Source organism: Dendropsophus ebraccatus, chromosome 4 (assembly GCF_027789765.1).
Source record: "Dendropsophus ebraccatus isolate aDenEbr1 chromosome 4, aDenEbr1.pat, whole genome shotgun sequence".
In the NCBI taxonomy this organism is placed as follows: domain Eukaryota; kingdom Metazoa; phylum Chordata; class Amphibia; order Anura; family Hylidae; genus Dendropsophus; species Dendropsophus ebraccatus.
The window spans coordinates 30,686,911-30,708,399 of NC_091457.1; the positions used below are offsets into that span (position 1 = coordinate 30,686,911).

The 21,489-nt window shown below is 48.1% G+C and overlaps 1 protein-coding gene across 1 annotated transcript in view; it reads right to left on the minus strand.

The window, feature by feature from the left end:
- TAF6L (TATA-box binding protein associated factor 6 like) overlaps positions 1 to 21,489 on the minus strand; it is a 64,141-nt gene that overhangs the window by 31,053 nt on the left and 11,599 nt on the right. The window contains exons 3-7 of the mRNA XM_069965419.1: positions 5,402 to 5,488; positions 3,380 to 3,530; positions 1,755 to 1,805; positions 1,592 to 1,686; positions 1,382 to 1,456 (exon numbers count right to left, since the gene is read on the minus strand). Coding sequence (XP_069821520.1) covers positions 1,382 to 1,456; positions 1,592 to 1,686; positions 1,755 to 1,805; positions 3,380 to 3,530; positions 5,402 to 5,488 — 459 coding nt within the window. The remainder of the gene's footprint in view (positions 1 to 1,381; positions 1,457 to 1,591; positions 1,687 to 1,754; positions 1,806 to 3,379; positions 3,531 to 5,401; positions 5,489 to 21,489) is intronic.

Genomic DNA, 21,489 nt, shown 5'->3' on the forward strand with positions numbered 1-21,489 from the left:
TGTCATTCAGCATCCTCAGGCACAGTGTCCTTTATTTAGTATAATGAACAACTCATTGCTTTCCAGATCTAACAATGATTTAATATCTTCCCTGGATAAATTTGTTAGTAGGCCAGAGTAAGCATCTAGCTTTTCCAATTTTTCTTGTCACTAAATTCAGAAAAGTATCAATAGGGACAGCTAGGGATCACCTGGCACTGTCTGACAGCAGCCCCCCCCCCCCTCTCCCAGCAGACGGATCTCCCAGCAGGTGCAGTGATGATGTCATCATGCCTGCTGGGGGATCCCTCCAGTGACTGACAGGCTAGAGAGGAGAGAGCAGAAGAGAGGATTTTAGGGGAGTATAATGTTTTTTTGTGTTGGGGCACAGAACAGGGGAACATTACTACTATGGGGGCAATGCAGGGAGACATTATTACTATGATGGCTATGCAGGGAGTATTATTACTATAGGGACACAGCACAGGGGGACATTATTACTATGGTAGGGAATCTTTTATCAAGAACTGCCCTGTTGCCAAAAATACCTAGAAACTGCCCTGATTGGCAATCTAGTGCTCTGTTAATGTAGCTGGGTTAATGGAGTCCGCCTCTGGCTGTCCTTGACCTTGCACAAATAAACCAATTCAATTCTTCCTGAGATACTGATACAAAAATATGGGCTGCATTACACCCCTTTCATGTTAGGAGGTTCTAACCTTAGTTTACTGCAAATTAGCATATTGCATAGTCCCCTGTTAACGAATCCTTTAATGCCTATAATATTAACAACAAGGATAGGATATTTTTTTTCACAAATATCCTTTAATTATTTGATGGGGATGAGTTTTAAGGGGCATACCAGCCCCTAAACTCATATCCCTTATCCACAGAGTAGGGCATAAGTGTCTGATCATTGGGGAGAGGTACCATCTGCGATCTCTGGGACCTTTTACAATCTCGTGAATAGGCCCCAACTTTGGAATCTTCAGTGTTCTCATAGACAATGCAATGGAGCATGTGCCAGCCTAGTGGTAAGAGTCAACGCCCCATTCTGGACATCGCAGGGAATCCTCAGAGGTCGGAACACCCCACAATCAGACATGTATCCCCAATTTTCTAAGTATTTTGGGAAAACCCCTTTAACTAAAAAACAGAAATGAAGGAGTCTTGGAATTCATGGAATAGATGACATGACTAGAACAAGTTATCCATTTGATATAATGGTGAATTTACATGTGGCAGAATTTTCTGAAATTTTTTTTGGTTACTATCTCATTCATTTGAAAGGGGCTTGCCAGAAGCCTTGTACATTCTGATGAATGGAATTAATTTTAAATTACAGAAATTCTGCAACAAAACTACTGACAGATCACTAGAATATTGGTAGGTATATACTCACCCCACTCACAACATACACAAAATAGGGCAACAATGCAGCAATCTTCGAGTTTATCTGCAAATCCTGAAGTGCCACCTGGAATGGATTGAACATAGAAAAAATAAACTATTATGAATAAAGGAGTTTAAATAAAAAGTAAAATGCTAACAAATCCCTAGTGAATTACTGGTAGATGTTCTCTACTGTTGGATACATGACATTGAAGCGTACCTTCATAAGGTGCAAATCATCGCCTAGCACGGCTCTTGTCACACGCTGATAATATTTCAAAAGGTCATCTGTTAGCATTGAGACTGCAGCAGGAACTGAAGGGAGATTATAAGAAAAAGTACTATCCAAAAACATACATAGGGAATAATATATCTACACTTACCTGTCCCCTGTGGCTCCAGGTTTCCTTTACTGTCTAGGTAAGATACGTGAACTGGAAAAGGCAAAGACAACTTATCAAAGTAAAGAAACAAACTATTACAAATTAGCTGACCAGGTAACCTCAAGGTTAACTATAGGTCTTAAAATTCTTAAAACAAGGGTTTTATAATAAATAATTTATTATTATGGGAGGTGCAGGGGTGCATTCATGCATGTTTGAACAGTCGGGGATAAGGATGGTCCGAACCTGCCGAGTTTCGGGTTCGTACGACCCGGACTCTCGGCAATCATTCCAGGACCGCTTTATCCACCCTCTCCACGGAGGTTTAAGACAGCAAGAATCATTGTCCGGGTTCGTACGAACCCAAACCTCGGCAGGTTCGGACCATCCTTAGTCGGGGGTGTGAACCCAGAGGTGCTTGGATGGATTCATCATGGATAAGTGCTTTTTCATTGAGCCACAGTAACTACATGGTTTTAGCTGGAGGTGCAGATCATGTTAGAGTCATAATAAGGGGCTTTTAATGAGTTTAATGCCTTCACACCTACCGGATCCGCAGCGGATCTCACTTCTGTGAATTCGAAGCGAGAACCACTGCGGATCCGGTACCATTCACCCCTATGATAGCACATACTCGCAGCGGGATTGACATCCCGCTGTGAATATGTGCTTTAACCCCCCGCTGTCCGCAGCCCCGCCGCCGCATCCCCCTATCCCCAGCCACATTCTGCAGCCCGCATGCCCCAATCCCCGGCCGCATCCTGCAGCCCGCCGCCGAGAGCATACAATTACCTGCTCGGCAGAGCGGCTGAAGTGAGGCTCCCGGCTCCAGTCCCACTCAGCTGATCTGAGCGGGACCGGGAGCTGGCAGCCTCACTGCAGCCGCGCCACCGAGCAGGTACTGTAAGCTCTCGGCGGCAGGCTGCAGGATGCGGCCGGGGATGGGGGGGATGCGCCGGGGATGGGGGATGCGGGATGCTGGATGCGGCCGGGGGATGGGCTGATGCGGCGGGGCTGCGGACAGCGGGGGGTTAATGCACATATTCACAGCGGGATGTCAATCCCCGCTGCGAGTATGTGCTATCATAGGGGTGAATGATACTGGATCCGCAGCTAATTCTCGCTGCGAATCCGCAGAAGTGAGATCCGCTGCGGATCCGGTAGGTGTGAAGGCACCCTTAGAATGAAACTTGAACAAGTTAATCCTTTTAGATTATCCTATATATCTCTTATATTGATATTGTTTTTACTACTTTATATCAGCAAGATGTATTACTGTTTTTAAATGAGAACAATGTTTTTAACGAGATGAATGTTTTAAAGAGATGAATGGAGGGTGATGTCATGTGACCTCCAGGGTCAGTGATTCTGTTCCGGGTCATTCAATTATGCTGTACATAAAAGCATGGAGGTAAAGGAAGATGTTATGTCTGATGAAGGGGGCGGTGGACCCCCGAAACGAGTCACATTTAAACAATAAAGAAGATTTCTAATCTGACAGCGTCTTCTTCTGAATTCGGAGATCTGAACCTGGCTTTCAAAAAGGGTTTTGGTGCCTACGTTTGATCCACCATTATTCTACAAAATTGTGAAGTTAGCTCACTGAAGGAAAGATGACTTCTTACCTCTTACAGCGGTTTCTGCAGTTCCTTTGGGAATGTTTGTAGCTAATGCCAGTTCCACCAAATTTACATCACAATCCTCAGCACAGTGACAGTCACCATCTCTAACAGTGCGGAATGAAACTGGGTCTGGGGATCCATGACCATATATTGGCTAAAATACAGAGGCACAATGCTCATAGATAATAACCCAGGAAACAACATTGCTTCTCATATGTATGATAAAGCGGACACTCTTCTGGTAACCAATATGGTTAGCTAACTATAATATCTGAATGTATGATGGATGCTTGCTGCTGTCACGGGTTACTTATCCCCTATTTTGTGGATACAGAATAACTTTTAATCTTGGGATAAGCCATTTAAAAGGAATTTTAGCGGTGCTTCTGTCTGCCCGCTCACCTTGACTGATAGAGCTCTATATTTCTGGCAGATCTATCAATCAAGTTTGGTAGAACTGGGAGGAAGGACCATCCTGATGGATTCTAATTTAGACAGCTTTAAAGGGGTACTACTTTTTCTTTTAAATCAACTAGTGTCAGAAAGTTATATAGATTTGTAATTTACTTCTATTAAAAAATCTTAAGTCTTCCCATATTTATTAGCTGCTGTATGTCATGTAGGAAATGCTGTTTTATTTTCAGTCTGACAGTGCTCTCTGCTGACATCTCTGGCCGAGACAGGGACTGTACAGGGCAGGAGAGGTTTTCTATGGGGATTCATAGAAAACCGAGACAGAAATCCTCTTTAGTGAGAAATCCAGAGAAGGGACTGATTCCACAGCAGAACAGTGCTCAACAGAGAGAGTTCTAATGCCAGAGCAGCACAGTGCCCAGCAGAGAGGGGACTGATGATACAGTAGAACAGTGCTCAGCAGAGAGAGTTCTAATGCCACAACAGCACAGTGCCCAGCAGAGAGGGGACTGCTGCCACAGCAGAACAGTGCTCAGCAGAGAGTGTTCTAATGCCACAACAGCACAGTGCCCAGCAGAGAGGGGACTGCTGCCACAGCAGAACAGTGCTCAGCAGAGAGTGTTCTAATGCCACAACAGCACAGTGCCCAGTAGCCAGAAAGGGGACTGATGCCACAGCACCACAGTGCCCAGAAGAGAGTGTTCTAATGCCACAGCAGTGCAGTGCCCAGCAGTCAGAAAGGGGAGTGATGCCACAGCACCACAGTGCCCAGGAGAGAGTGTTCTAATGCCACAGCAGTGCAGTGCCCCGCAGTCAGAAAGGGGACTGATGCCACAGCACCACAGTGCCCAGAAGAGAGTGTTCTAATGCCACAGCAGTGCAGTGCCCAGCAGTCAGAAAGGGGACTGATGCCACAGCACCACAGTGCCCAGCAGAGATAGGTGTAATAGCACAGAAGCACAGTACTCAGCACCCAGAGAGAAGCCTAATGCCACAGAAGCACAGTGCCCAGCAGTCAGAGACTGATCAGCACAGTGTCCAGAACAGCCCCCCACTACTCCCCAGTCTCCTCAGGCCTAGCGCCAGCACGCCACAGGCAGCACACACAAAACGCTCACACCCGGAGCCCCCCAAACACAGCACACTCACCACATTATGAGGGTCTCCCTCCCCCAAGTTGGCAGTAGAGGGGACACTTTGTGCTCCTCCTAACCGAGGACAGAGGGGGATGAACGGAGGTGAAAGGGATGAAGGGGCGGAGAGGGAAGGAGACGCAAGGGAAAGTGGACGCAGAGGGAAGGGGACCACATACAAACCCAGAGAAATGATTAGGCACTTAGATCATGTTTCTTATGTCTCTGTAGTGGGCCCGGTTAAAATTACAACCCAGAACACTGCACAGATGGAGAAAATGTAGTCACAAAAACTCTGCTCAGCTTCCTGAAGGCATGGCCCACTGAACATGTCCTCCATCTCTTCAATGGGCAGGGTTATACTCGCTAACCCAGCTCAGATTATTGGTGGAATACCCCTTTAAAGTGATGATAGGTTCCTTTTCAAGTCTTTAACTAAGATTCATTTGATTCTCAGTATATTACATTATCACAGTACCTCAACATTACTCCAGCGCAGTGCTCGGTTGAAGTCCTCCACAGTAAGCCGCCGCCTCCGAGAGTGTCTGAGCGATTGGGCACTGAACTAAGGATAAAAAAAAGTATACAGATTAGACATGATGTGTACAAGGTAAAGGATTGTACAAAATGTATTTTTTACAAATACAGTGACAGGGAAATCGAAGAAGAGTGCACAACAGCTCAGTGAAAGCTTATATTGCTGTTAATGACAACTCTAAAGCAGAGTTGAGCAGCAAGAGAGTACAGTTGGTCTATTGAGCTGTCCCATCATTCCAGACTGAGGCTGCGTTCACACTACGTATATTTCAGTCAGTATTGTGGTCCTCATATTGCAACCAAAAACAGGAGTGGATTAAAAACACAGAAAGGCTCTGTCCACACAATGTTGAAATTGAGTGGATGGCCGCCATATAACAGTAAATAACTGCTATTATTTCAATATAACAGCCGCTGTTTTGAAATAACAGCAAATATTTGACATTAAATGGCGGCGTAACAATAACAGATGACAGAGGGTTATAGAACATAAACCAGCAGGAAGTAGTTGAAGGCTGGCTACACTTTAAGATGTTTCCCTGTTAAGAAAAATTGCTTAAATTCTAAGTTATTCTAAATACTTTTTCTTAGCTCTCTGTATAAGTAATGTTTTTAGTATGTAGTCACATAAGCATAATAGTATTATGGTTGGAAGACCTGGCCCAACTGCAGGTCTAAACGGACAGCCTTTTTAATTACTTTGGTGATTACTTCCGAGGCTGAAACTTGCAGCCATAACATGGGCACAAATGTGTGCATGTGTAAAACCATAAAACCACAATGTTGTGTGCCAGCAACACAAATTACCATGCTGCAGACTTCACTCAGTCCAGGAGGAGCATGTAGGGGTGTAGGAACTCCACCGTGCAGCACCATCATAATAATAATTTTGTTGGAACTTTGTATGTAACAGGAACAAGGATGAGAGGCAGCTGAGGAAGACGAGATGATGAGCCACATGAAGGAGGGATCAGGGAGTCGAGCAGGAGCTGTCGAAAGTGTGGGGACCATGAGGAGGGACGGAGCTGTTTATCGGGTGCCATAAGATGGATGTCAAGGATGGAAGCCAGGTGAAAGGCAAGAGGTTGCCAGGTCCAACGATTTAGTTTCTGTAAGAGAGGGACTGCTGAGTTGCCGACAGGACATCGGAGTCAGTGTGAAAAGGGAGTGGGTGTTTAAAGATAAAACTGCTTTAGGGGGGTCAGGTTAAGTGGAACTTTCGTGAGGTAGGAGTGGTAGAAGAATTACAAGGAAAAAAAAAAAAAGAAAACAGTCCAGGCTTGGGCTGAAGAGTGGTGAAAGTCTGTTTATTCTTAAGGGTACTTTGGTCCCAAACTCTGAAGCTCAACCTCTGGTGAAATAAGTGGTATTCGTTTGTAACATATTATATTTGGTCCTTTAACATATTTATAAGTCGGTGGACTTATCTGCCTTAGGAGTCGTTGCATAGCTTTGCTGCCAATTACTATTGAACCTGTAACTTTTGTTTCACTATTATATACTCGTACATTGCTGTACATAGCACTTTAGTGTTTCAGTGATAGAAATATTCTTAGATTTGTTCGGCATATTAAACATCACGCTGTTCTAACTGCTGCTCATTTATGCTTTGCCCTGCACTTTAGTGAGAATTAACTTTGCTAATTCTTGCTCTGCCTTGTACATTAGTGAGAGATAAGAGTCACTCACAATTGTCCTGCCCTGCACTTTTAGTGAGAAATAACTGTTGTTCATTACCGTTCTGCCCTGCACTTTAGTGAGAAATACCTGTTGCTCATCATTGTTCTGCTCGGCATTTTATTGAGAATTAGCCATTGCTTATTACTGCTCGGCCTTGCAATTTTTTTTTTGGTCCTGCACTTTAGTGAGAAATAATCGTTACTCGTTACTGTTCCCTTTGCACTGTAGTGGGTAATTATTGTTTTCTACTGTTCTTATTGTTTACTGTTCTTGAGAAATTATAGTCACTACTTACTGTATTGCACTAAAGGGAAAAATACCCGTTTCTCATTTCCTGTTTGGTAAAAAAAAAATTGTGAATAGTGAAAAATATCTGTCGCCCATTACCGTTTCGTCTTTTAATTTAGTGAGAAATGACTACAACTAATAACTATAACTTTTTTTATAGGCTGGTCCTGTACTTCAGTGATAAATTACAGTTGTTCCCTATAACAGCTTGGACTTTATTGAGAAATAACTGTTACTCATTGTCAGTTTCGGACGGGCCCACCACAGGACTGTAGCATCCTCCGATGGGCCCCCAGCTTTAGAACCTGCACAAACACTGACTGACATGCCATTTCTCACTGGGTCTTTATTGGTGAGCCCCCAGGATCATTTCCTATTGTGGCCCCCAGATACCCCAGTCCGACACTGCTCATTGTTTGGTCTTGTTCTTTTGTGAGAAATAGTTGTTGCTCGGTACTATTTTGGTTTGCAATTAAGGCCTCATTCACACATCCAGTGATTTTTTTAAGGGCTCTGATTTGCTAGATACGTGATCCGTGGAAAACCATCTGTGATTGAATCCGTGTTCATGTTTTCCATGGATCTGTGCAAATTATACAGTGCTAGTTTATAATAGTGTTAATTTCAATGATACATTCCATTAGCTGCACTGACTCAAATCTGCTAATATAGCATGCTATGGCCAGCAAGGGAACATACTGTAGATGTAGTGGGACTATAAATACCAGCATACATCACTACTGAGATGACACCTAGAAGGATCTGACTTGGGACTTGTAACTCCCTACCTGCTGTGTGGCGCTGGCTTAAATATGTCGGTATAAAAGTAACAAGGCCCGGTAGGGGGGCCCTCCAGGCTGCTGTCTTCACCCAGTGGGGGCTCTGGCTTCTGGACACCCCAATATACTGCTCCCCCACATATCCTGCACAGGGACCATGTGTTGGGAGCTGGGGGAACAAGGCAATTGGGGACACGTGCGGGGCCAAATTAGCTGCCGAGATCCCTCTTTTTCACAGATTCCACAGATGTGGCATGCGTAGAATCAGTTAAAACACGAATCCCATAGACTTCTACTAGGCAGTTCATATCACATTCCACCCTCCGCACTAGGACATGTTCTATTTTCTGCAGCGTGGATCACGGGGCAAATCGTGGCAATCTGAATTGTGGATCATCTGAATAGAGTTCGATGTCCCCTAAAATAGTCTGTGGTCGCGGATCTATACAGCTGTGTAAATAGCTGAGTGTAAGTGCAGGCACATTATAGCAGGAATGGAGAGGATGGGAAACACGAGGGCTGACAGACTGCAGGGAGCATGAAGGAATGAGGGCACATACATGAAGCACTCTCTGTCCAGGAAGAGAGGAGCTATAGCTATGAAGAGCTATTTACCTCTACAGTCCTGTCCCCTGATCCAAGACCCAGCATGAAGTGGATCTGCCACGATTTGGAAGGTGAGGAAGACCTCCTGGGTCAGAATACAGTGCTGCAGACCATCCCCCTTGCCTACCCAGTACATTGAGCTCTTAAACCAAAGCAGTGCTCTTACACCAAGTTACAATTTTGAAAAACTGTGAGCTCTTCTTGCAAAACGTTCTCAATCAAAGTTACTCTTAAACCGAAGTACCACTGTATTTATGATTAAAAGTGCCCATAGGATACCATCTAAACCATTAGCTTCAGGTTCTAATACTCAATCTATTACAGTGGTACCTTGGTTTAAAAGTAACTTGGATTAAGAGCGTTTTGCAAGAAGAGCTCACAGGTTTTGAAAATTGTAACTTGGTTTAAGAGCATTGCTTTGGTTTAAGAGCTCACTGTACAGGTTGGGAGGGGGAGGGGGGGAGGGGCATGGTCTGCATAGTGTGGTCTACAGCACTATACTCTGAGCCAGGAAGTCTCCCTCAACTTCCAAATCATGGCAGATCCACCTCTGGCAGAGCTGTCACCCCCCTCACAGAGAGTTCTGTATTATGTGCCCACATATGTCCTGCTCATTCCTTCATCCTCCCTGCAGGCTCTGTCCGCCCTTGTGTTTCCTATCCTCTCCATTCCTGCTATAATGTGCCTGCACTCACACTTAGCCATTCACACTGCTGTATAGAAAAGTTTCTGTCACTGTCTTCCTGCACAGCTCTGTGATTATCACTTCCTCATTGGTCTATGCTGAACACACCCCCTTCCTCACTGCTGTCATGTGACCACCCAGACCTCTGACAGCAGCCCTGCTTCTAGCCTGTTGTACTACGCTACTGCATTATGGGGATCTGCAGTTCCATCCTGTATCTACAAACTGCGGCTGTATTTTCAGCTCTGTGCACTTCCTAGACATTATACTGTACAGTAACTTATAATATGAGATATTCAGCTGTTTCTGAATGTTTGTTTCATTTGTTTTACATGTTATTCAGAATAAATCATTATTTTTGGGGTGGGGAACCAATTTTCTGCATTTCAATGTTTTGTTATGGGAAAATTTGCTTTGGTTTAAGAGTGATTTGAATTACAAACACAGTCCCAGAACAAGTTATGCTGGTAATCCAATGCACCACCCATAAATTGCCCATTGAATTATTCTAAAGTAAGTTTCTCTCCAATGCTCGTTTATCACACAGGCTCTCATTTTTGCTAACCCCCCAAAATTTTACCAGCTATTTCTGGATCTCCCACTATATGCTCCCATTTCGAAAAGGTTTGTAATGAGGACACTTTTAAAAACGTATCCCTCAACACCCCATAAAGATAGCATATTTGTCTGGGACCAGACAAAGATGTCATAAAAATCTGACACGGGGGGAACGGGGGAATACTATAAGCGACCTTTAGTAGTCATACACCTTTTTAGGGCACTTGCATAAGTTGATGGCCTTATTGATCCCCTTAGCTTAAGAATAATTAGAGCCGCACGTCACATGCTGTACCAGCACACAATCCTAAATTCTAGTATAAGGGTGCGTTCACACCTACATGATCCGCAATTATTTAAATGAAATCCGCCAGCGGATCCGCAGCAGAAAATACGCTGCGGATCCGGTAAGTGTGAACGTACCCTAAGAGTCCTCGATTATCAGGCAGGTGGGGGTCACTAGAATCACTCCAGTGCACTGTCCCAGTACAGAAGATTTCTTTTTGTGTTTCTCCATCTCTCTATGTGTCTCTGTGTATATCAGTATTTCACTTGTGCCTGTACTGGAAAGAGTTAATGGCCACTGCAAACTAGTTGTGTTATGTCGCCCCCAGTGTTCAAGTCTGGTATTTCTCATATTTCTCTATGCATATACATTTGCCTGTTATTTAATGGTGTGATGATGCAACTGGCCAGTGTCATGTGACTCCCCGGGTGCCATAGTAACCCCAATAGCTGTGGAGCTTTTGGCTGGGGTCAGTTAGTCACTTCCCTTCTACCTCGGTCGTCTTCTCTCTACCCTCAAGAGAGGAGGTAGTGTTGTTCTCTCCTCCACCTTTAGGGGGGAGAACAATGGCGGATTATAATGTGGGCGGTTTGGGCGGCCGCCCGGGGCCCAAGGCTCCGGGGGGGCCCGCGCCGCCCACATTAAGATCTTGCATAGCAGCGCCAGCAGCACATCACTTTCGGGGCCCAATGGGCCCCCGAGTGATGTTCTGCTGTGGCGTGCTGTCGTCGGAGTCCGCCGCGGCACCGCCCCCTCTCTCCTTGCCGTCTTTGCGGTGCCCGTACTTCTCTCCTGGCGGCGTGATGACGTCACATCCTGCGCGCCGCCAAGCAGAGAAGTTCGGGCACCGCGGGGCTGCACTGTGAGCTTCCGGCCTGCTCTCTCTGCCGGAAGCTCACCCTGGCTCCCTGCCGCCCGAATATACCCCCTGCCACCCGGCTGTACCCCTTGCCCCTTAGCTGCTCTCCATGCCGCCCCATCTTCTCCCCCTGCTGCTACCCCCATCATCTTCTCCCCCTGCTGCTACCCCCATCATCTTCTCCCCCTGCTGATACCCCCATCATCTTCTCCCCTGCTGCTACCCTATCATCTTCTCTCCCTGCTGATACCCCCATCATCTTCTTCCCCTGCTGCCACCCCCATCATCTTCTCCCCCCTGCTGCCACCCCCATCATCTTCTCCCCCTTCTGCTACCCCCCATCATCTTCTCCTCCTGCTGATACCCCCATCATCTTCTCCCCCTTCTGCTACCCCCATCATCTTCTCCCCCTGCTGATACCCCCATCATCTTCTCCCCCTGCTGATACCCCCATCATCTTCTCCCCCTGCTGCTACCCCATCATCTTCTCCCCCTGCTGATACCCCCATCATCTTCTCCCTCTGCTGCTACCCCCCCATCATCTTCTCCCCCTGCTGCCACCCCCATCATCTTCTCCCCCTGCTGCTACCCCCATCATCTTCTCCCCCTGCTGATACCCCCATTATCTCCCCCTGTTGCCACCCCCATCATCTTCTCCCCCTGCTGCTACCCCCATCATCTCCCCCTGCTGCCACCCCCATCATCTTCTCCCCCTGCTGCTACCCCCATCATCTTCTCCCCTGCTGATACCCCCATCATCTTCTCCCCCTGCTGCTACCCCCATCATCTTCTCCCCCTGCTGCTACCCCCATCATCTTCTCCCCCTGCTGCTACCCCCATCATCTTCTCCCCCTGCTGCTACCCCCATCATCTTCTCCCCCTGCTGCTACCCCCATCATCTTCTCCCCCTGCTGCTAACCCCATCATCTTCTCCCCCTGCTGCCACCCCCATCATCTTCTCCCCCTGCTGCCACCCCCATCATCTTCTCCCCCTGCTGCCACCCCCATCATCTTCTACTCCTGCTGCTACCCCCATCATCTTCTCCCCCTGCTGCCACCCCCATCATCTTCTCCCCTGCTGCCACCCCCATCATCTTCTCCCCCTGCTGCTACCCTTCATCATCTGCTGCCACCCCCATCATCTTCTCCCCCTGCTGCTACCCTTCATCATCTTCTCCCCCTGCTGCTACCCTTCATCATCTTCTCCTCCTGCTGCCACCCCCATCATCTTCTCCCCCTGCTGCTACCCCCATCATCTTTTCCCCCTGCTGCTACCCTTCATCATCTTCTCCTCCCGCTGCTACCCTTCATCATCTTTTCCCCCTGCTGCTACCCCCATCATCTTCTCCCCCTGCTGCTACCCCCATCATGTTCACCCCCTGCTGCTTCCCTGCCTTCCCAGCTTCCCCCCCCCCCTCCCCGGCCTCATTTGCCCCAGCTTCTCCCCCTGTCGCCCCAGCTGCCTCCCTTCCCCAGTCACCCCCAGCTCCCCGCCTGCAGTTGAGTTGGGGCCGGAGAAGTCTTCATGATGCTGCGCCAAATAGAGAGGAAAGGAAAAAGTGAGCGGACGGCAATCGGAGAAGACGTCACCTGTGAGTCATTAGTAACTGCACTGTAATCACTTATAGGCTGGGCTCACACACAGTATATTTCAGTCAGTATTGTGGTCCTCATAGCAACCAAAACCAGGAGTGGATAGAAAACACAGAAAGGCTCTGTTCACACAATGTTGTAATTGAGTGGATGGCCGCCATTTAATGGCAAATATTTGCTGTTATTTTAAAACAATGGCTGTTATATTGAAATAATGGACGTTATTTACTGTTATATGACGGCCATCCACTCAATTACAACATTGTGTCAACAGAGCCTTTCTGTGTTTTCTATCCACTCCTGGTTTTGGTTGCTATGAGGACCACAATACTGACTGAAATATACATAGTGTGAACCCAGCCCTATAGTGTGCAGAGCCTGTGTACCATTGGGGTCTAAATGGGTCAGTGTTTTGTTTGCGGTAGTGTACTGACACAGCCCCGGGGTCACTACAGTACACTAGCGAAAACTTTTAAACTAGAACCCAACTACAAACTGCAGGCACTACAACTCCCAGCATATTATGAGGGCTGCAGACTGTCAGTACATGCTGGGAGTTGTAGTGCATGTAGCTGTTGTAGTTTGGTCCTAGGTGCATCATACACTGGATTCTTTGTGGCATATAAGAATACATAGATCTGTGGGGGCTCAGTGCAGGGAAGTGACCCCAGAACATCACTAATAGGGGATAGAACAAAAACACCCCCCCTATCCCCTATTAGTGATGTTCTGGGGTCACTTCTATATACTGATCCCCTCAGACCTATGTATTCTTATATACCCCACACAGCCTGCTGGGGTGGCTGGGGGGGGGGGCCCAGGTTGGGTGGACAGCCCGGGGCCCAGGGTACATTTAATCCGCCACTGGGGAGAACATGCTCTGCTGCTTCCAAGCAAGGCCGCAACTCAGGGTGATTCGCTCCCCTGTTCTAGAGACAGATTCCGGTCCACTCCTGTTTATTCAAGATCTGGGTGTAGTTCTTCAGTCACTACTTCTCTCATCATCACCAACAGCAAGTATTCTATTCAGTCTATTCCGCCCAGCATCATTCTCAGGGAACTACTACCCTCATTTTCCGTTAAGATTCCTCTCATCCAAAGTAACTCTGTCACACCACGGCCTACAGGGCCGGCCTTTGGGGTGTGCGACCTGTGCGCTTGCACAGGGCGCCTCACTCCCGGCCAGCTAGGGGGCGCTCCGGCAGAGAGCTGCACAGCACATCTAACAACAAATAGAAGTTAGATGTGCTGTGTTTCTGCCAGAGGACACTACAGAGATGCTGCGTGGAGGAGACCTCGTATTCCCGCCATCACCTCCTCCCTATTGGCTGCTACACATTACAGCTGCAGGTGACATATCACTCCGCACAGCTCCTGGACTCGGGTCTCTGTGTCAGAAGCTGCAGTGGGTGTCCTCCACCACAGGGGGGCAGTGTGTGGCAGGCCGGGGGCGGCACCATGTCTCTCTCATCCTCCTGTGAGGAGGCAGGAGGAGGGGATCAGCGCTCCATACTCACAGCCTGGGCTCCTAACAACGGACCACTGTGCCCAGCACTGCACAGCTCAGCACCAAGTACACCGTCCGCAGTGGGGGAGGAGCCTCGGGCCGGCAGGGACGCTCTTACAGTCATGTTCTGGAGGGAGGAGATGGAGCTCATCCTGGTAGGGCTGCAGCATGAGGAAGCTGAGATACAGAGTGCTGCAGGCATGAGTAGGCTGAGATACAGGCTGCTGCAGGCATGAGGAAGCTGAGATACAGGCTGCTGCAGGCATGAGGAAGCTGAGATACAGGCTGCTGCAGGCATGAGGAAGCTGAGATACTGGCTGCTGCAGGCATGAGGAAGCTAAGATACAGGCTGCTGCAGGCATGAGGAAGCTGAGATACAGGCTGCTGCAGGCACGAGGAAGCGGAGATACAGGCTGCTGCAGGCCTGAGGAAGCTGAGATACAGGCTGCTGCAGAAATGCTGAGATATGAGTAGGAAATATGAAATCCATTGCTAGTAATTACTATACTGTGTTTTCTCTTTGGTCTGCTGACCACTACTGCCGGTCACCCAGCTTTCCTAGTGTTCTGTATGGCCATTCTGTTGTTCCTTTCTTACTAAACAACCGGGCAGAGTGTAAATAGGAGGATATTGGCTGATCATTACCTGTCACCCAGCTTTCCCAGCCTCCAGAATCTGATGCAGCAGTGCTCCCCTTACCCCCTGAGGAGGATGCTGGGGACAGTGTTATGTATGATGTGTGTGTGGACATCACTGGGATGGAGGGCAGCCATGATGTGCGTGATGTGAGCTTCCTCTCATAGATGAGGCAGAGCTGTGCCTGGCTGGATGGAGGGGAGAGGCCCAGCAACAGGGGTATGGGGAGGCCTGGGGCCTTTTATACAAGCCTGGCCTCTACACACATCATGTATATACTGTATGTATGTGTATATACTGTATGTGTGTGTGTATATATACTGTGTGTATATATTTATTAGAGATGAGCCAATCGCTGGCGCAGCGCTCTGTTCATCAAGCCAATTGCCTTTCAGCGCTGCTCCACTCCCCGTTGCTTCACCCTGGGTTGCCAGGGAAAAGCTGGATCCAATCCTGAAAAACTAAGAGAATTTTCCCAGGATTGGATCCAGCTTTTCCTGGGAGGGGTGGCAGGGAGCAGAGCAGCGCTGACAGGCAAATGGCTTGATGAGCAGAGTGCTAAGCAAGCCAAGAACTTAGCTTTGTTGAGATGAGCGTTTCGCTCTCTTTCTCTCTCTCATATATATATATATATATATATATATATATATATATATATATACACACACACACACACCGGCCACTTTATTAGGTACACCATGCTAGTAACGGGTTGGACCCCCTTTTGCCTTCAGAACTGCCTCAATTCTTCGTGGCATAGATTCAACAAGGTGCTGGAAGCATTCCTCAGAGATTTTGGTCCATATTGACATGATGGCATCACACAGTTGCCGCAGATTTGTCGGCTGCACATCCATGATGCAAATCTCCCGTTCCACCACATCCCAAAGATGCTCTATTGGATTGAGATCTGGTGACTGTGGAGGCCATTTGAGTACAGTGAACTTATTGTCATGTTCAAGATACCAGTCTGAGATGATTCTAGCTTTATGACAGGGCGCATTATCCTGCTGAAAGTAGCCATCAGATGTTGGGTACATTGTGGTCATAAAGGGATGGACATGGTCAGCAACAATACTCAGGTAGGCTGTGGCGTTGCAACGATGCTCAATTGGTACCAAGGGGCCCAAAGAGTGCCAAGAAAATATTCCCCACACCATGACACCACCACCACCAGCCTGAACCGTTGATACAAGGCAGGATGGATCCATGCTTTCATGTTGTTGACGCCAAATTCTGACCCTACCATCCGAATGTCGCAGCAGAAATCGAGACTCATCAGACCAGGGCAACGTTTTTCCAATCTTCTACTGTCCAATTTCGATGAGCTTGTGCAAATTGTAGCCTCAGTTTCCTGTTCTTAGCTGAAAGGAGTGGCACCCGGTGTGGTCTTCTGCTGCTGTAGCCCATCTGCCTCAAAGTTCGACGTACTGTGCGTTCAGAGATGCTCTTCTGCCTACCTTGGTTGTAACGGTTGGCTATTTGAGTCACTGTTGCCTTTCTATCAGCTCGAAACAGTCTGCCCATTCTCCTCTGACCTCTGGCATCAACAAGGCATTTCCGCCCACAGAACTGCCGCTCACTGGATGTTTTTTATTTTTCGGACCATTCTCTGTAAACCCTAGAGATGGTTGTGCGTGAAAATCCCAGTAGATCAGCAGTTTCTGAAATACTCAGACCAGCCCTTCTGGCACCAACAACCATGCCATGTTCAAAAGCACTCAAATCACCTTTCTTCCCCATACTGATGCTCGGTTTGAACTGCAGGAGATTGTCTTGACTATGTCTACATGCCTAAATGCACTGAGTTGCCGCCATGTGATTGGCTGATTAGAAATTAAGTGGTAACGTGCAGTTGGACAGGTGTACCTAATAAAGTGGCCGGTGAGTGTGTGTATATATGTGTGTATATATATATATATATATATATATATATATATGTACACACACACACACACACACACACACCGGGATAGATGAGCTGAAATGAAACCAGAGGTTGTCACGCAGCTTTCCTAGTCTGCACTGCTCCTACAGAGGTATTCACCCAGCTTTCCTAGTCTGCACTGCTCCTACAGAGGTTGTCACTCAGCTTTCCTAGTCTGCACTGCTCCTACAGAGGTAGTCACGCAGCTTTCCTAGTCTGCACTGCTCTTACAGAGGTAGTCACCCAGCTTTCCTAGTCTGCACTGCATTTACAGAGGTAGTCACCCAGCTTTCCTAGTCTGCACTGCTCCTACAGAAGTAGCCACGCAGCTTTCCTAGTCTACACTGCTCCTACAGGGGTTGTCACACAGCTTTCCTAGTCTGCACTGCTCCTACAGAGGTAGTCACGCAGCTTTCCTAGTCTACACTGCTCTTACAGAGGTAGTCACGCAGCTTTCCTAGTCTGCACTGCTCCTACAGGGGTTGTCACGCAGCTTTCCTAGTCTGCACTGCTCCTACAGAGGTAGTCACCCAGCTTTTCTAGTCTGCACTGCTCTTACAGAGGTAGTCACCCAGCTTTCCTAGTCTGCACTGCTCCTACAGAGGTAGTCACCCAGCTTTCCTAGTCTGCACTGCTCCTACAGGGGTTGTCACACAGCTTTCCTAGTCTGCACTGCTCCTACAGAGGTAGTCACGCAGCTTTCCTAGTCTGCACTGCTTTACAGAGGTAGTCACGCAGCTTTCATAGTCTGCACTGCTCTTACAGAGGTAGTCACCCAGCTTTCCTAGTCTGCACTGCATTTACAGAGGTAGTCACCCAGCTTTCCTAGTCTGCACTGCTCCTACAGAAGTAGCCACGCAGCTTTCCTAGTCTACACTGCTCCTACAGGGGTTGTCACACAGCTTTCCTAGTCTGCACTGCTCCTACAGAGGTAGTCACGCAGCTTTCCTAGTCTGCACTGCTCCTACAGAGGTAGACACTCAGCTTTCCTAGTCTGCACTGCTCCTACAGAGATAGTCACGCAGCTTTCCTAGTCTGCACTGCTCCTACAGCTGTAGTGTGTACATGGGTGTATACATGTAAATACTCATCTTGTAGTGTGTACACTACAGGATGTGTACATATACGTATACAGCTATGTACACACTACAGGACTTGTATGTAGAGGTATACAGCTATGTACTGCATAACTGTATCACGTCCTGTAGTGGCTGTATACCTGTATATACATGTACTGTAGTGGATGTATACCTGTATATATATGGGGGGGCTGGGGGTGGTAGTTGTGTGAATGGCGGGGGGGGGAGGAGGAGGCTGAAGGAGCTTTATGTTACATTAACCCCTTAACGACATCGGGCGTAAATTTACGCCCTTGCGCCCTGGTACTTGGCGCATCAGGGCGTAAATTTACGCCCCGATGTTTCCCCGATCGCTGCGTGTTCGCACACAGCGATCGGGGAAGATGGCCTGCTATAAATCATAGCAGGCCATCTTAGCTTCTCGGCACGGGGGGTGGTTAACACCCCCCGTGCTTACGATCGCCGCTATTTGCTGATCAATTCAGATCAGCCAATAGCGGCGATCGGAACCTTTCCGGGTCATCGGGGAAAAAAATGGCGGTCGGTGCTGTCCGAGGACGGCACCGACCGCCATTACTGTAAAAAGTAATGGTGGTCACTGTGCCACCGGCCCGATCGCCGTGAACGGCCGGCCGATACCGGCTGGCCGTTCACGGCGATCGGGCCGGTGGCACGGCGATCAGAGTACAGTAAAATAGTAAATACCTGCCCTGGACCCCTCAGCTAGGTAGCCGAGGGGTCCAGAGCAGGTATTTGTACATTACTCACCTGTCCCGGGGTCCTGATCGGCGTCTTCCGGGTTCGCGGCGTCCTCAGTCATTCCGTTCGGTCTTCGGGTCTTTCCGGCGGTCCCCGTCGTCTTCTTTCGGCTATTTTCGGCTCCAGCCTCGTCATTTTCCGGATTCTGCGCTCTGCTGCCCCCTAGCGGCTGATATGTGTAATACACTTATCAGCAGCTACAGGGATGTTCAGAATGTAGAAAAAGGTTGTTTTTTTTTTTTTCCAAATTTTTTTTTTTTCTATTTTCCGCACCCTATCGCCACTGAGTGTTGATCAGCATCGCACGAAAGTGCGCTGCTAATCAGCAACTCCTCCTTTTTGGCGTAGGGTGTTTTTTTTCTATATTCTACTGCCACGGTCTGCTGATAAGTGCCGCACATAAGTGCGGCATTTATCAGCAACTCCTTTGTTGGCGTAGTTTTTTTTTTATACTTACTGTAAAAAAAAAAACACGTAAAAAACACTACATTACACCACACTACATTGAATAAAGTTTGACACTACACCACTACATACCCCATATACCAATCCCCGTATAAAGATGACCCCCAGGGTGTTTTCGGCGTCAGAGGGATACGTTATTATTGCCTCCGACACCGAAACAGCCAGTGAGGATGAATGGGGGGATCCTTCTTTCCTCCATTCATCCTCATCATCCTCATCATCCAGTGACGTGTCTGGGGGTAGCGTAGCGTACGCTGCCTCCCAGACACGTCTTTTCCGCCAGTACCGTCCCAATAAGAGATGACGGTATGGTGGGAAATTCTACAAACTCTGTGACAGTACCTCAGGGTACTCTTACAGATTTAGGGTACATGCACACTGCGGAATGGCGAAGGATAACCCTTTGTGCATTCCGCAGCTGGCACCCGCCGGCGGACTGATGCCGGCGCGCGTCTCCACCCGTGTCATAGACTCCATTCTATGCACGGGCGGATTCCGTCGTCCATCCAAAGAATGAATACGTTGGACGGAGAGCGGAATCCGCCCGTGCATAGAATGGAGTCTATGACACGTGTGGAGACGTGCGCCTGCATCACTCCGCCGGCGGGTGCCAACTGCGGAATGCACGAAGGGTTATCTGTCGCCATTCCGCAGTGTGCACGTACCCTTAGAGTGTATGTAGGAAGGGACACCCGAATGCAGCCCCCAGATGCCCCCTCCCCCCCAATCCTCGGAACAAGTGGAAAGATCGTCCAGGAACTGATCTTCCCACTGCTGGATAAAGGTTACAACCTGTACGGGGATAACTTTTATACCAGCACCCCCTCTTCCTGTCCCTCGCTGCCCGAGCTACTGTAGCTTGCGGCACGATCCGTAAATATCCGAAGCAGTAATAGAGCCCTAATATTTAGCAGCCATGGAGCGGACCCAGCGCTTCTGGATATGAAGGGCTCCGTATCGCACCAGGACAACATTTTCCAGGTGACGTCCCCCACACTGGAGAAAGGGAGACCCCAGAAGAAGTGCAGAGTGTGGCGTAACAGGGGTATCAGGAAGGACACCATTTTCCCGTGTGACGCCTGTCCTGATCACCCCGGCCTCTGCATACTGGATCGCTTCAAGGCGTACCACACGTCACTGGGGTTCTACATTATCTAAATTCTGTCCCTTATTCCTATTTCAGGGGTCACGTTGGTCCAGGGATTATTCTGATCGCCATTATGGAGTCAGGAAGGAATTTTCCCCTGTGATGAGGCTACTGTCGTCTGCCTCACGAGGGGTTTTTGCCTTCCTCTGGATCAACACAGGTTGAATTTGATGGACACCTGTCATTTCCAACCTTATAAACTAATAATTGGCCCAATACCCCCAAATAAATTAGAATTGTCCCTTTTCCCCAGCTAAGTAGGTATGGCCGCCATTCCCATTAGAGGATGCCATGATGCAATTACAAAGCCTCTGTGCGGCCAGGACAGTAGAAACCCCCCACAAGTGACCCCATTCTGGAAACTACACCCCATAAGGAATCTAACAAGGGGGGCAGCGGGGATATGGCCCCCTGGTGACGGCCACATTTGGGACGTGAAAATGAAAAAAATGGTATTTTTTATTTTCTCGGCACATGTTCTACGTAAGTGCCCGTCACCAGTGGGGTCCATATGCTCACTGCACCCCTTGTTAGATTCCTTATGGGGTGTAGTTTCAAGAATGGGGTCACTTGTCGGGGGTTTCTACTGACCTGGCAGCACAGGAGCTTTGTAATTGCGACATGGCCTCCATCCTCCATTCCAGCCTCTAAATGGCGCTCTGTCCCTTTGGTGGCATGCCCTGTGCCCATATGGCACATTATGCCCACATGTGGGGTATTTTCGTACTCAGGGGAAACTACCCTACACGTTTTGTGTTCATTTTCTTTTTTAACCCCTTGTGGAAATGGAAAAAATCAAGGCAAGACCAACATTTAGTGTAATTTTTGTAAAATTTTTACTCTAAATCATTAATCTTGTCATGATTTTTTCATTTTCACAAGGGGCTAAAAGATAAAAAAAAAAACTAAATGTGTAGAGCAATTTCCCCTGAGTAGGGAAATACCCCACATGTGGACATAAAGCGCCATGCGGGTGCAGGGTAAGCCTCCGAAGGGAAGGAGCGCCATTTGGTTTTTGAAGGCTGGATTTGGATGGAATGGATTTCGAGGGGCCATGTTGCATTCAAAAGGACTCTGTGTTGCCAAGACAGTTGAAACCCCCCACAAGTGACCCCATTATGGAAACTACACCCCTTAGGGAATGTAACAAGGGGTGTAGTGAGCATATGGACCCC